At 47.0% G+C, this 15298-nt stretch overlaps 1 protein-coding gene across 1 annotated transcript in view; it reads left to right on the top strand.

The window, feature by feature from the left end:
* LOC308250966 (uncharacterized protein) overlaps positions 1-14929 on the top strand; it is a 32398-nt gene extending 17469 nt beyond the window's left edge. Inside the window, exons 2-4 of the mRNA XM_080673949.1 lie at positions 11907-12033; positions 12239-12299; positions 12905-14929. Of these exons, the coding sequence (XP_080530075.1) occupies positions 11907-12033; positions 12239-12299; positions 12905-14300 (1584 nt within the window). The 3' untranslated portion in view covers positions 14301-14929. The remainder of the gene's footprint in view (positions 1-11906; positions 12034-12238; positions 12300-12904) is intronic.
* Positions 14930-15298: the final 369 nt, after the last annotated feature.

A 15298-nucleotide genomic window follows, 5' to 3' on the forward strand; every position in this document is an offset into this window, starting at 1 on the left:
TGGCGGAAATTCCACCCGCCCTCAGGGAACAGCTCATGGTCCTCCGCCCTCACTGAACAGCTGTATAAAAAAAGTGCCTCAGCTCCCGCCCAATGCGACTTCTCCGGCCCTACCCTCCAACCTGTGAACCTCTCCCGGGAGCGTAAGATTAAAAGCTCTTCCTTTTGACCGGCCTGGACTCTCTGTCTTTGTTCCCTGCCCCACGAACCTCACATTTGGTGCCAAAACCCAGGAGGGTGTGAGCACTCCATCTGACTGTTCACGGTCCGGAGTGCCCCCCTCTCCTCTCTCTCTAGGATCCTCCGGCTTCTCCCCCGGCTTGGCAGTGTCAGCGGTAAGTCCCGGCCCGTGCTGATCCCTGATGGTTGTCCGGCGTCTCTGTCCATAAACTGCGGCCCACGTCAGAGATTGCCTTCCGGGCATAGCCCTCCGGACCCCTCCAGAGGTCCCGAACCTTGGAAGGTCTCTGGCCTTTTGGCCTCCGTCCAGACCCGGGGAGGTAGTGGAGACGTCCCTGCCGTCCCTCGGGTCCCCCATCCGTAGCCTTGTCTGAACGACTGGGACGCTGGTCCTTTAGCCTCGGCTACTGACCTCAGGTATCAAGCATGGGTGATCAAAATTCTAAACCTGATCCGAGCACACCTCTAGGGTGCCTGCTTACCAATCTGGCTAAGCTAGGCCTGTCCCAGGATCTGCGTCCTAAACACCTCATTTACTTCTGTAACATGGCATGTCCTCAGTATGAATTGGACAACGGTTCAAAATGGCCCGAGAACAGGACTTTGGATTTTAACATCCTTACTGACCTCAGTAATTTCTGCCAGCAAACCAGGAAGTGGCCTGAGGTCCCATATGTCCAGGCCTTTTTCTATCTGCGCTCCCGTCCCTCCTTCTGATCCTTCTGTTCCACAGCCCAGGTTCTTGCTCACGAGAAACCTCCTCTACCTACCGACACCCCTCCACTTTCCACCTTATCTGAACCCCCAGAAAAATCTTTCCTCCCCTCCAACTCGTCCGCCTTCCTACCCAGGCCCTCTCACCACCCACTTCATCTCTCAGTCGGCCCCAGATATTTGGAAAAAGTTTAAAAAGGCTGAGGATGGCCCTCAGACTCCGGTCTGAGATCTAGTGAACATGGCCTTTAAGGTTTTTAATGCCCGTGAGGAGCAGGCAGAGTCAGATCAGGAAGCCCGCCTTCGACAGAAGGTAAACCTGCAAACCCAAGCCCTGGTTGCGGCCCTGCGACCGACGGCAGCTGTGCATGGTCCCAAAGGGGCTGTGCGTGGTGGGGGTGCAATGAGAGGAAGCCACCTGGAGGATGCTTCAAGTGCGGAAATGAAGGCCACTGGGCAAGGCAGTGCCCCCGGCCCTGGGCTCCAACCAAGCCCTGCCCAGCGTGCGGTCAAAGCGGCCACTGGAAAAGTGACTGCCCCTGGAAAAGTGACAGGCCTTCTACATCTCAGCGTGGAGGGGCTGCCCTTCCAGGTCATGACCTGCCGCTGGCCATGCTGGGACTGGCTGAAGACTGAAGATGCCCGGACTCGACGACCCCCATCACCCTTGCCAAGCCCAGGGTAATGCTCAAGGTAGTGGGTAAGCCGGCCTCCTTCCTGGTCGACACGGGGACTACCTTCTCTGTCCTGCCCTCCTTTTCAGGGCCTCTTTTCCCTTCCACAATCTCGGTCACGGGTATTGACGGCAAATCCACCTGCCCGCTGGCCACCGGGCCCCTTCCCTGTCTCCTCGACGATAGCCCTATAACCCACTTATTCCTAGTCATGCCTTCGTGCCCCGTGCCCCTTTTAGGACGGGACATCCTCACCAAACTAGGGGCCACTCTGCAGCTCACTCAGAGCCCTTCAGCCTCCCTGCTTCTTCCACTCCTGGCCCCCTCCCTTCAAGGGAACGCCGATACCCCTCTGCCTGTGTCCCTTGTCGACCCAAAAGTATGGGATACCTCTATCCCGGTGGTTACTAGACATCATACCCCAGTCAGGATCAGACTTAAGGACCCCACCTCATTTCCCTCCCGTCCCCAGTTTCCTATCTCCCTAACTCATCGCCGAGGGCTCAAACCCCTCATTACTCGGCTTCTGGGGCAGGGTCTCTTCATACCTATCGACTTTCCCTGCAACACCCCCATCCTCCCAGTTAGGAAAGCAGATGGGACCTACCGACTGGTTCAGGACCTTTGACTAATCAATGAAGCGGTAGTCCCCATCCACCCGGTGGTCCCTAATCCTTATACTCTACTTTCACGTATTCCGTCCTGTACCACCCACTTTTCCATCCTCTACCTCAAGGATGCCTTCTTTACCATCCCTCTGAATCCAGACTCTTAGCATCTGTTTGCATTCACTTGGGAGGATCCAGACGAGCAGATATCCCGCCAACTCACCTGGACAGTCCTGCCCCAGGGGTTCAGAGACAGTCCTCACCTGTTTGGCCAGGCCTTAGCCAGAGACCTCCAACAATGCTCGTTAGAACCCAGCACTCTTCTCTAGTATGTAGATGATCTCCTTCGCTACAGCCCCTCTTTAGACAATTCCCGGAGACAGACAGCCACCCTCCTCAATTTTCTCGGGGACAAAGGATACCGTGTGTCCCCTGCCAAGGCGCAACTGTCAGCCCCCACCGTCACTTACGTGGGGATCTGTCTGACGCCCAATTCCCGAGGACTGACAGTCGATCGAGCGCAGGCAATATGAGACCTACAGTCTCCCACTTCTGCTGAACAGATCTTGTCTTTTCTAGGGCTAGTAGGATTATACCTGTCTTTACTCAGGCAGCTGCTCCGGGAACACGCTGACAGGTTTCTGCCCAGTCCAGAACCTGCCGACCAAGGCTCCCGAGGACCAGCCCTCCAGCCGGGGGACTCAGTCCTCTTTAAGAATCTACATCCCAAGGCCTTGGAGCCCAGGTGGATGGGACCTCACACAGTAATCCTCACAACCCCCACTGCGGCCAAACTACTTGGCGATCCGTCGTGGCACCACCTCTCCAGACTCAAGAGGACCCCGGAGCAGCATGACTCAGAGGACCCCAGAGCAGCACCTTAAAATGTGAGGTGTTGGGCCCCACTAAGGTCCGCCTTAGCCGCCCTCCTCCTCCTCCTACTCCTCCCGGTCCTGGGCAACCTACACCCACCCGCATATGTGTGGAGGTTCAAGGTCTGTGAAACCTACGACCAGGACAGCACACGAGACACCCGGCAGGTGGGATCTCAGGACTGCCCTCTGGTCGGCTGCCAGGTGGAGATCCTGATTGCTGTCGACCTCCAGTCAGTGTCCAACGGTGGCCGACCATATGTTTGTTTTGCTTACGACCAGTGGAACCCAGACAGGTGTAATCAAGATGTCAACACCTATGGGGGTTGCCGCTGGCCAGGCTGTGTCACCCATGATGCCTATAATGAGGTCAGGTCTGGCCCCTTTTTCTGGAAGGATGGGACCTTCAACATCAGGATCCGGGACCCCTCGGACCAACAATGGGTTGCAGGCATTATGGGAAAACTATATGGGAGTGGTTGGAGCTCGACCCCTTCTGGGACCATCTACATCTCCTGGGAATATGTCTTGGCCCAGGAGGCCCAAATCCAGGTCTCCAACAGCATCCTACAGGTCGAACATTCCCTTAAAGGGAAGCTGCCTGATTCCCCCCGGGGTAGAAGTCTTATCTTCTTGGCTCCAACTAATTCAACACACTCTACTATTCCTTAACGAGACCCGCACCCTGCCCAATGTCTCGCACTGCTTTCTATGCGCCTCTCTCCAAAGACCTTTGCTGGCTGCCGTCCCACTCATAACTCCTCCAGGAACCCAGGGACAAGGTGAATGTCAGCTTCCCTTGGCCGGCATTCCCCTCTGGGAATCCGAAACTCCACAGCCCACCTTGTACCCGCAGATATGCTACCAGACCAGTAATCTGGTAACTGGGGGACAAGTCACTTGGAACGGTACCCAAAACCACACTTCCGGTCCCACCAAGGCCAGCCTGGGTACCTTCTTTTGGTGCAATGGCACCTTAAGCAACTGCATAAACTCCTCTGACCCCAGGCCTTGCTTCGTGATCACAGTAGTTCTACAACTAACCTTGTATGGAGAGTCGGAGCTCGCCTGGTTGCTCCCTTCATTCCACCCCCGGGCTGGCCGGGCCGCCTTCCACCCTGTCATGTTAGGGGTAAGTATCGCTGCCTCGGTAGGCCTCGCCAGAGGGGCCCTCAGGAACAGCATAATCTCTGCTCAGGATTTCAATGACAAACTCCAGATAGCCCTGGAGTCTACTACCACCTCCTTAGCCTCCCTGCAGCGGCAAGTAACATCGGTAGCCCAAGTAATCCTACAGAACCGACGGGCCCTAGACCTTCTTACTGCAGACAAAGGGGGAACTTGCATATTCCTTCAGGAAGAATGCTGCTACTACATCAACAAATCCAGAGTAGTAGAACAGAACGTGCAGACCCTGACCAAGCTGAGTGAAGAGCTACGTGCAAGACACTCCCGGGACAACTCTCTTTTCGGCTGGTTCCAAAGCCCCTTAGCTACCTGGATCCTACCCCTGATAGAGCCCCTAATTCTCATCTGTATCTTTTTTCTCCTAGCCCCCTGCCTCCTCAAATTCAGCCACTCCCAGATGGTGGAGATGTCACGGGTGACTGTAAACCAGCTCCTGCTCCATCCCTACACTCGGCTGCCCTCTGACCTGCCTCTGCCTAACCCTGGCCTTTAAAAATCTCCTTCCCTCTTCACCCCTGGTCAGCAGGAAGTAGCTAGGATGATTTTGGCGCCCCCTATCACCAAAAGGCCGGGATGTTAGGTCAGAGGAATTCCAGAAGCCGATGCATGCAACCGATGGTGACACAGATAACAGACTAGTGCACCAGACAGATGGCGACACAAATGCTGGTCCCTTCCTGGAACCTGTGAGGGACCAGTGTTCCAGGCAAATGGTGACACAGATATTGGCTCCATTCTTGGAACCCCTGCCCGCGGCGGAAATTCCACCCACCCTCACTGAACAGCTCATGGTCCTCCGCCCTCACTGAACAGCTGTATAAAAAAAGTGCCTCAGCTCCTGCCCAATGCGACTTCTCTGGCCCTACCCTCGGACCTGTGAACCTCTCCTGGGAGCGTAAGATTAAAAGCTCTTCCTTTTGACTGGCCTGGACGTTCTGTCTTTGTTCCCTGTGCCGTGAACCTCACAGAAAGCACTGCTGACGCCTTTATGTAATTTATAATCATGGCAAATTCATCATGAAACCATGGTGGATGCCGATGAGCTCTCTTGCAATCTGTAGCTTTTTTTTTTTTTTTTAATATATTTTATTGATTTTTTACAGAGAGGAAGGGAGAGGGATAGAGAGTTAGAAACATCGATCAGCTGCCTCCTGCACACTCCCTACTGGGGATGTGCCTGCAACCAAGGTACATGCCCTTGACTAGAATTGAACCTGGGACCCTTCAGTCTGCAGGCCGACGCTCTATTCACTGAGCCAAACTGGTTAGGGCCAATCTGTAGCTTTTAACCTGCCCCTCAGTGTCAGGTCCCAGAATTGACTTTTAGGGTTGTGCTAGAAGGAGCACGTTGTCTTATTAGTATCTCAGTGTGTGTACCTGCATGTGCCAAAAATTGGCTGGAAGTGTTATCAGATGGGGTCTGGGCCTGAGGCGGGTTTGCCTAGAGCTGGCCTGTAGTGTATGGGTTCTTGACTTGGTGTAGGAAAGATTTCACATGAGTCTAGGTGACTTTTGAGAGGGTGTTCATTAAAGACAGGGAGGGCTTAAGATAGGAAAAGCAACAGGGGAGGAAAATTCAGAGAAAAGGGGGCCTTGCAGACTGGTTCAGGGGGTTAGCTCAAGTTGCTGATGCCCAATGCTCCCCTGGTTGGAAGTCTTGTGGGGTTTAGGAGAAAAAACAGCAAAGATACAAGGTGTGGCCCTGGCTGGTGTGGCTAAGAAGTTAGTGTAAATATTTATCTCTTTTCCGAGTCCAGCACGGCTATAGAGCGGTCCAGTTCCTGAGTAGGGGCAGTTGGGGATTGAGAAAATGAAAGAAAGAGACAGACACAGAGATGGAAGGGAAAAGCTGGGGCCGGTTGGGACAGCTGTCCACTGATGGAGAGACAGAGACCCAGAGCCAATACAGTGCATTTATTATATACAGCAAAAACCAGGAAGTTTTACTAAAGCCCAAGACAAAGGAGATTATGTGCATTCTTGTGGCTTCTTTGTAATTGTCAGTTCTGGGTGGGCCCGAATAATCATGTTTGTTCCTGGTGCTTGGTTGGATTTAGATAATGAAACCCACCCACTGGTGCCTGAGCTGAAGGTCAGGCTGACAACACACCTGCCTCTGGCAAGGTGTGTTTCCAGGACATGGATCTGCCAATGCCACTGGATTCAGCTGACAATAATTAAAGAAATGCTCATGTGCCTTCCCAGGTGCTCTCTACAGGTTAGAGTTTCAGTCCTCACACGGAAGGGTCACAGGCTCGGTTCCTGGTTAAGGTCACATTCCTGGATTGTGGATTCACTCCCCACCCCAGTCGGGGTGAATGCAGGAGGCAACCAGTCAATGTGTCTCTCTCACATTGATGTTTCTCTCCACACCTCTCCCCTGCCCACACCGCTACCCCTGCCTTCCTCTCTTCCACACTCTCTGAACAGCAATGGAAAAAATATCCTCAGGTGAGAAAAAAAAAAAAAAGATACAAGGTGTGGGTGTGCTCTTTGAAGAGTCTTGAGGTGGCTTCTTTGTCTTGAGGCTTTTTTTTTTTTTATCTCTCTTTGATTTCCAAAATCCTAGGGGAATATTCATTAGCTTTTTAGGTGTGTCCTTCAATATGTTGACTCATCAAAATGTGCATATAGCGGGGTCAGGGGTTATTTTCTGGTTAGTTTCATTTTTAGAAATATATATTTTTATTAATTGTAAAGAGGAAGGGAGAGGGAGAGGTAGATAGAAACAACAATGATGAGAGAGAATCTGATTGGCTGCCTCCTACATGCCCCCTACTGGGGATCGAGCCCACAACCCAGGCATGTACCCTTGGCCAGAATTGAACCGGGGACCCTTTAATCCACAGGCCAACGCTCTGTCTATTGAGTCAAATTGGCTAGGGCTTGTTAGTTTCATTTTTATTTATTTATTTTTCTTTCTTTCTTTCTTTCTTTTTAAATAAATCTGTATTGTTCAGATTATTACAGGTGTTCCTCTTTTTTTCCCCCCATAGCTCCCCTCCACCTGATTCCCCACCCCACCCCATGCCCTTACCCCCCGCCACTGTCTTCATCCATAGGTGTAAGATTTTTGTCCAATCTCTTCCCGCACCCCTCACACCCCCTTCCTGCTGAGAATTGTCAGTCCACTCCCTTTCTATGTCCCTGATTCTATTATATTTACCAGTCCATTCTGTTCTTCAGATTTTTTATTCACTTGATTTTTAGATTCACTTGTTGGTAGATATGTATTTGATGTCATTTTGTTGTTCATAATTTTTATCTTTACCTTTTTCTTCTTCTTCCTCTTCTTAAAGAATACCCTTCAGCATTTTATGTAATCTTGGTTTGGTGGTGATGAACTCCTTTAGCTTTTTCTTGTCTGTGAAGCTCTTTATCTGACCTTCAATTCTGAATGATAGCTTTGCTGGGTAGAGTAATCTTGGTTGTAGGTTCTTGCTTTTCAGCACTTTGAGTATTTCTTGCCACTCCCTTCTGGCCTGCATAGTTTCTGCCGAGAAATCAGCTGGCAGTCGTATGGGTACTCCCTTGTAGGTAACTAATCGTTTTTCTCTTGCTGCTTTTAAGATTCTCTCTTTGTCTTTTGCCCTTGGCATTTTAATTATGATGTGTCTTGGTGTGGTCCTCTTTGGACTCCTCTTGTATGGGATTCTGTGTGCTTCCTGAACTTGTAAGTCTATTTCTTTCATCAGGTAGGGAAAGTTTTCTGTCATTATTTCTTCTAATAGGTTTTCAATATTTTGCTCTCTCTCTTCTTCTGGCACCCCAAAAATTCAGATGTTGGTACACTTAAAGTTGTCCCAGAGACTCCTTACACTATTTTCATATTTTTGGATTCTTTTTTCTTTTTGTTTTTCTGGTTGAGTGTTTTTTGTTTCCTCATATTTCAGATCTTTGGTTTGATTCTTGGGGTACGTTGATCTACAGTTGAGTTTCTGTATATTCTTTATTTTAGACAGTGTATGCTTAATTTCTGACTGGTCCTTTTCCATTTTTTTGGCATTCTCATTAAGATCCTTAAAGGTCTCACTAAGTTCCTCAGAGGTTTTTAGAAGATTCCTGAGTAACCTTATAAATGTGGTTCTGAACTCTATGTCGTCCAGTAGTTTGCTTTCCTCCATTTCTTTCATTCGTGACATGTTTCTTTGTCTCCGCATCTTGCTGCTTCCCTGTGTTGATGGAGTGGCTTTGTGTGGTAGGTGACCTATAGGGGCCAGTAGCTCAGCCTCCCAAATCACCTGAGGTGGACGCTCTTGGTACACCCCTTTGTGGGCTGAGTGCATAGTCTTGGTATAGTTAAGCCTTGATTGCTGTTGGTACACTGGGAGGAATTGACCTCCAGGCCAATTGGCTGTGAGGACCCACTGTGTCTATAATGGAAGAACTGCTGCGCTGGAGACACACTTATGGTGTAGGACTTGTTTCAGTGGGGCTTTGGTGCTCACTGAGTCTGCCTCTTGAATGTGTCACTTATGGATGTGAGGAGTTGAAATCTGGTGTCTCACACTAACCACTAGGTACACTGGCTTCTGGATCTCCAATGGGGTGCAGGTCAGCTACTGTCTGAGGCCACCCAGCAGGAGCTACAGCAAGAAATAGTTTTCTCCTCCTTGCTTGGGGTTTGGAGGTTTTAGAGCTGTCTGACCCGGGCTGCAAGTTTGCTATGTTAAGTTGCGATAGGGCAGGCCATTCATATGCTAACATTGCTTGGAGCTTGGGTAGGTTTGTAGGTTGTGCGGGGCGGGGTCTCAGGGCGTCACTAGGCTAGGGCGTGGCAAACAGCGATGGCTGCCAGTTAGCCGGCTCTGCGTCTCCGACCACGTCCCCGCGTCCCGCGCCCCAGCGCAGTAAACAATTATTCCTGCGTGCAGCCCTGCAAGCAAGGCACCCTCACTTTCCGACCCGATGGCAGACAGTCCAGCTTCTCCCCGTAGGAGTTTGGGTCCCCCCTGTCTCCCCAGAAACTGGATTTCAGAGTAATCGGGGGCTTGTCACCCTTCGGGTTGATAAAAGCAACGCCTGCCGCCAGCCTGGATCGTGCGCCTCCGTACCTCAGCTTTTCAGCGCTTGTGCACGTCTCAATGCTCTTTTCTCTTTCCTTCTAGTTGTAGAACTTCCACTCAGCCAGCTTTCCCGTGGTTCTGGGTAATGGACGTTTTGTCTTCTGGTTGTAGTTTTGAAATTGTTGTGCGAGGCAGCAGTTTAGGTGTTTACCTACGCCGCCATCTTGGATCCTCTCTCTAGTTTCATTTTTAAAGAATGTCATCAAGAACATCATTATAGAGCAGGTGTCCTCAAACTACGGCCCGTGGGCCACATGCAGCCCGCCGAGGACATTTATCTGGCCCACCGGGTGCCGCTGCCTGTCCTGCTCAGCAGCCGACTCATCCCGGGCTCGCAGTGCACATAGGAATTTGTTCAGAGTTTTTTTTTAAACTATAGTCCGGCCCTCCAACAGTCTGAGGGACAGTGAACTGGCCCCCTGTTTAAAAAGTTTGAGGACCCCTGTTGTAGAGGGACCAGGATTGAGGCCATTCTATCCCTGGACAGTCTGGAATTTGCAAACCATTTGCGCAGTGTCCTTGGTTAGGGAAGATAAAACCTTGTGATTCATTAGCTGTATATAAATTGCTCAGGTTGTTTGGCCTTGTTTAATTATTTTCTCTCAGTTTCCCTTATTTCACTTGCAAAGGAATCCTCCCACTTTCTTACTATCCTGCCTCAGAAGCAGCCCTGATGCACATGAGCATAGGGGTTTTGTGGTCTAAATTGTCCTGCCTTATTCCTAATATCTGAACTCCAAGTTCCAAATAACTTTCTAGACCATAAAATTGTACCGAAAGAAGAAAGAACTGAGTCTGTGATAAATATTACACAAGGTCAAAGTAGTGCTTCCCCACAAGAATAGTTTTAGTCAGCCAGCTGCCTTGGATTGCAGGCATACCTTGGAGATATTGCAGGTTCGGTTTCAGACCATCGCAGAAAAGTGCATGAGTCAATAATTATTCTACAATTCTTTTGGTTCCCCAGTATATAAAGAAGTTCTACTTATATGATACTTTAGTCTGTTAAGTGTGCAATACCATGTCTCCAATGTCAGTGTACATGCCATAGTTAAAAAAAAAATACTTTACTGCACGGCCCTGGCTGGGTAGCACAGTTGGTTAGAACATTGTCCCAATACACCAAGGTTGCAGGTTGGATCTCAAGTCAGGGCACATATAAGAATCGACCAATGAATGCATAAATAAGTGGAACAACAACAAGAAAGATCTTTCTCTCTTCCTTCCTCTCTCTAAAATCAATAAATAACATTTAAAAATACTTTATTTTTTTATTTATTTATTTTTTTTAATTGATTTTTTCAGAGAGGAAGGGAGAGGGATAGAGAGGTAGAAACATCGATGAGAGAGAAACATTGATCAGCTGTCTCCTGCACACCTCCTACTGGGGATGTGCCTGCAACCAAGGTACATGCCCTTGACCGGAATCGAACATGGGACCTTTCAGTCCACAGGCCGATGCTCTATCCACTGAGCCAAACTGGTTAGGGCTACTTTATTACTTTAAAAAAGCTCACCACCATCTGAGCCTTCAGGGGGGTGTAATCATATTGCTGGCAGAGGGTCTTATCTCCATATTGATGAAAATGCGAGATCTGCCAAATGCAATAAATTAAAGCCCAATAAACAAAGTATGTCTGTACTCCTAATGGTCTGTAGAACTTTAAAACAGCATGGCCAGCTAGGCTATGCTAAATGTAGAATTTCCACAAGCCTCCTGGACTCTTTGTTTTTGGTAATGGGAACAGAAGGAAAAGCTTCCAGTTTTTCACTATGTTTTTATTTATTTAAACCTCATGCAGATAAGGTATCATGGGGTGTGGTAAATCAGTAATAAGGAGACAGATGGAAAGACTTTTTTCATAATGAATTGATGGGAGAGAGAGAGGGAAACATCAGTTGTGAGAGAGATAAATCAATTGGTTGCCTCCCAGGTATGTGCCTTTGACCACGAATCAAACCTGTGATCCTTCAGTGCATGGGCTGACGCTCTAACTGCTGAGCACACCAGCCAGGGCTTTTATACACACACACACGCACACACACACACACACACACACACACACACACTCACACACACACACAATTGCTTTTTAGAGAGAGAGGAAGGGAGAGTGAGAGAGAAAGAGAAACATCGATGTGAGAGTGAACATCAATCAGCTGCCTCCTGCACGCCCCCCACTGGGGATTGAGCCCACAACCCGGGCATGTGACCTGACCAGGAATCCAACCAGCAACCTTTTGGTGCATGGAACAATGCCCAACCAACTGATCCACACCGGCCAGGGCAGATGGTTTAAAAATAATAATATTTGTTTTATTAGTGTAACATGTCTGTCATTTCCCAGTATACTCTGAATCCTGACATTAGAGAAATATATGATGTAATGTGATCACAGTAAAAATGTGTTGATAATTTTTACTTGCTTACGATGGTATTAATTTTATAAAAAATTAAGTGTAGATAGTGAGCAAATTATTGATGATTAACTCATAAATGTTTGGAAATGATAGAATCATATGTTACCTTCTTATAAATGGAGCCTATGTGTCCAGTGCTATCAGTCTCACTCATCCTACTGTACACACATTTGGGGTGTTTTAGGACTCAATGGCCTTTGAGGATGTGGCTGTGAACTTCAGTCTGGAGGAGTGGGCTTTACTGGAGCCTTCACAGAAGAAACTCTACAGAGATGTGATGCTGGAAACCTTCAGGAACCTGGTTTCAATAGGTAAGGATGACAAGTTCCCTTCACTTCCTCATTTAGAGGACAAATATTTCTTATCCTTCAATATTGTCTTAAGGTGTATAATGTGGGGAGGGAGGACACTGGTAAATAAACTGGGCATGGTCATAGCTAATTATAAAACTAAAATCTAATAAATTTTCTATAATTTCTAATACTTTGGAATGCTTTCTCTGGGTCTGCATTATAGGTAAAAAATTGGAAGATGTTGATATGGAAGATCAGTACAAAAACCAAGGGAGAAAACAAAGGTGAGTCACACAATAAAAAGCTGGGTCTCACAGCCCTAGCTGGTTTGGCTCAGTGGATAAAGTGTTGGCCTGTGGACCAAAAGGTCCCAGGTTCTATTCCAGTGTACCTTGGTTGCAGGCTCCTCCCCGGCCCAGGCCCCAATCAGTGTGTTTCTCTCACATCGATGTTTCTCTCTGTCTTTCCCTCTCTCTTCCACATTTTCTAAACGATCAATGGAAAAATATCTTTGGATGAGGATTAACAAAAAGAAGAAGAAGAAGAGGACAAAAGAACCCCTGCTTCAAATTAATTACTTCCCAGAAATTTTCACCAAATTATTTTCTTACATATGACATAGATGTTCACTTTTGCAAACTAGTTCCCATGAAGACAGCATTAATAAACCGTATATATGAATGTCACTGTTTTAATATTTGCAAGGTAAAGTTGTCTTTTAGAGTTTTCAGTGTGTTCTATTTCAAACAATACTGATCAAGCAGTATACGTACAATGTTGCTATAAATTATAAAAATATACTTAAAATATTCTACTAATAAATACATAACATCACTAATAAATTAATTATTAATAATGTGCTTCTTTCCCTCCCCCTCCCCCCCCCCAGAATTCATATGGTAGAGAGGCTCTGTAAAGGAGAAAAAAGTAGTCAGTATGGAGAAAACTTCAGCTTTATTCCCAATATTAATGTGAAGAAGAAAATGTTTCCTTCAGTAAAACCCTGGGAAGACAGTGTGCGTGGAAAAGTCGTCATGGATCATTCATCCAATAATAGGCACACTAGGTGTCACACCGGACACAAGCCAGCTGAGTATCATAAGTATGGAGAGAAGCCATATAAATGTAACATATGTGGGCGAGCTTTCTGTTATCTTCAGTGTTTTGAAAAACACAAACAAAATCACAATGTTGAGAAACCCTATAAATGTAAGGAATGTGGGAAAACCTTCATGTGGCTCAAAGCCCTCCAAAGACACATGATCACACACACTGTTGATGCTCCTTATAAATGTAAGGTGTGTGGGAAAACCTTTAGTTCTTCAGCTGCACTGCAAATATGTGAGAGAACCCACACAGGAGAGAAGCCCTATCAATGTAAACACTGTGGGAAAGCCTTCAGATGTTATAAAAGTTTTCAGAGACATGAAAGAAATCACACTGAAGAGAAACCCTATCTATGCCAAAAATGCGGTAAGGCATTCATGTATCCCAGTTACCTTCGAATACATGAAGCAACTCACACTGAAGAGAAACCCTATGAATGTCAGGAATGCGGAAAAGCCTTCCGATCTTACAGTGCCTTAAAACCACACAGAAGAACTCACGAAGGAGAGAAACCCTATGAATGTAAGGAATGTGGAAAGGCCTTCAGTAATTACAGGTCCTTACAAATACATGAAAGGTCTCACACTGGAGAGAAACCCTATGAGTGTAAGCATTGTGGTAAAGCATTCAGCGCTCCCAATTACCTTCAAAAACATGAAAGAACTCATATTGCAGAAAAACGGTATAAATGTAAAGAATGTGAAAAAGCCTTTAGATTTTCTAATTCCTTACAAACACATGAAAGGACACACACAGGAGAGAAACCCTATGGATGTAAAGAATGTGGAAAAGCCTTCAGATCTTCTGGTAACTTACAAACACATGAAAGAACTCACACAGGAGAGAAACCTTACAAATGCAAGGAATGTGAAAAATCCTTCAGATATTCCAGTTCTTTACAAATGCACAAAAGGATTCACAAAGGAGAGGAACCCTATGTCTGTAAAAAATGCAGTAAAGCATTCAGATATCCCAGTAATCTTCGAATACATGAAAGAATTCACAGTGGGGAGAGACCCTATGGATGTAAGCAATGTGGAAAGGCCTTCATATCCTACAGTTCCTTACAAACACATGAAAGGACTCACACTGGAGAGAAGCCCTTTGAATGTAAACATTGTGGTAAAGCCTTCATTTCTCGAAAATCCCTTCAAAGACACGTGAAAATGCATACTTGAAATAACACCGTATCAGTGTAAGGAGGGTGGGGAAGCATTCACTTGTCTTAGTTTGCATCAAAGACAAAAGAATTCACACTGGAAATAGACACTATGAATGAAAACAATGTGGTAAAGCCTATATTGAACAGAGTTCCTTACAATGACATGAAAGAACTCACACTGGAATAAGAACTATGAATGTCAGGTCTGCAGAAAAGCCTTTACTTTTAACAAAACCCTTCAAAATCACAAGATGAGAGTGTACTCAGCAGAGAAACTACATAAATGTGAGGTATGTGGGAAAACCTTCAGTCATTTCTCTTCTGAAGATGTGAAAGGACTCACTGGGTCAAATCTCTTGAATGTAATTAGTGTGGGAAATGCTTCAATTGGCCCATATCCTTACTTGTATAACTTCCACCAAAAATATAAAAACGTAAATAATGTAAGAATATGTGATGAAAAGTAATTAATATAGCCCTGACTGATGTGGCTCATTTGGTTGGAGTGTCATTCCCATGCACTAAAGGATTGTAGTTTCGATGCCCAGTCAGGGCACATTCCCATGTTTCTGGTTCAATTCCTGGTAGGGGCGTGTAAAGGAGGCAACTGAAAGGATGTTTCTTTCTCATGTCAATGTTTCTCTCTCTCCCTCTTTCTCTCCCTCTCTCCCTTTCTCCCTCTCCCTCTCCCTCTCCCTGTCCCTCTCCCTCTCCCTCTCCTTCTCCCTCTCCCTCTCCCTCTCTGTCTCTCTCTGTAAAATCAATTTTAAAAACCCCAGCATATCCTCAGGTGAGAATTAAACAAATTAATTCATGTATAATATTGTAGAAAATTTTCAACATTAAAGGGTTGGTAATAAAATTGTAACTCTCTCTTTTCCTCTTCCTCTTTCCCTCTCCCTCTCCCTCTCCCTCTCCCTCTCCCTCTCCCTCTCCCTCTCCCTCTCCCTCTCCCTCTCCCTCTCCCTCTTTCTCTTCCTCTCCCTCTCCCTCTCCCTCTCCCTCTCCCTCTCC

Source organism: Plecotus auritus (genome assembly GCF_963455305.1).
Source record: "Plecotus auritus genome assembly, chromosome: 6".
In the NCBI taxonomy this organism is placed as follows: domain Eukaryota; kingdom Metazoa; phylum Chordata; class Mammalia; order Chiroptera; family Vespertilionidae; genus Plecotus; species Plecotus auritus.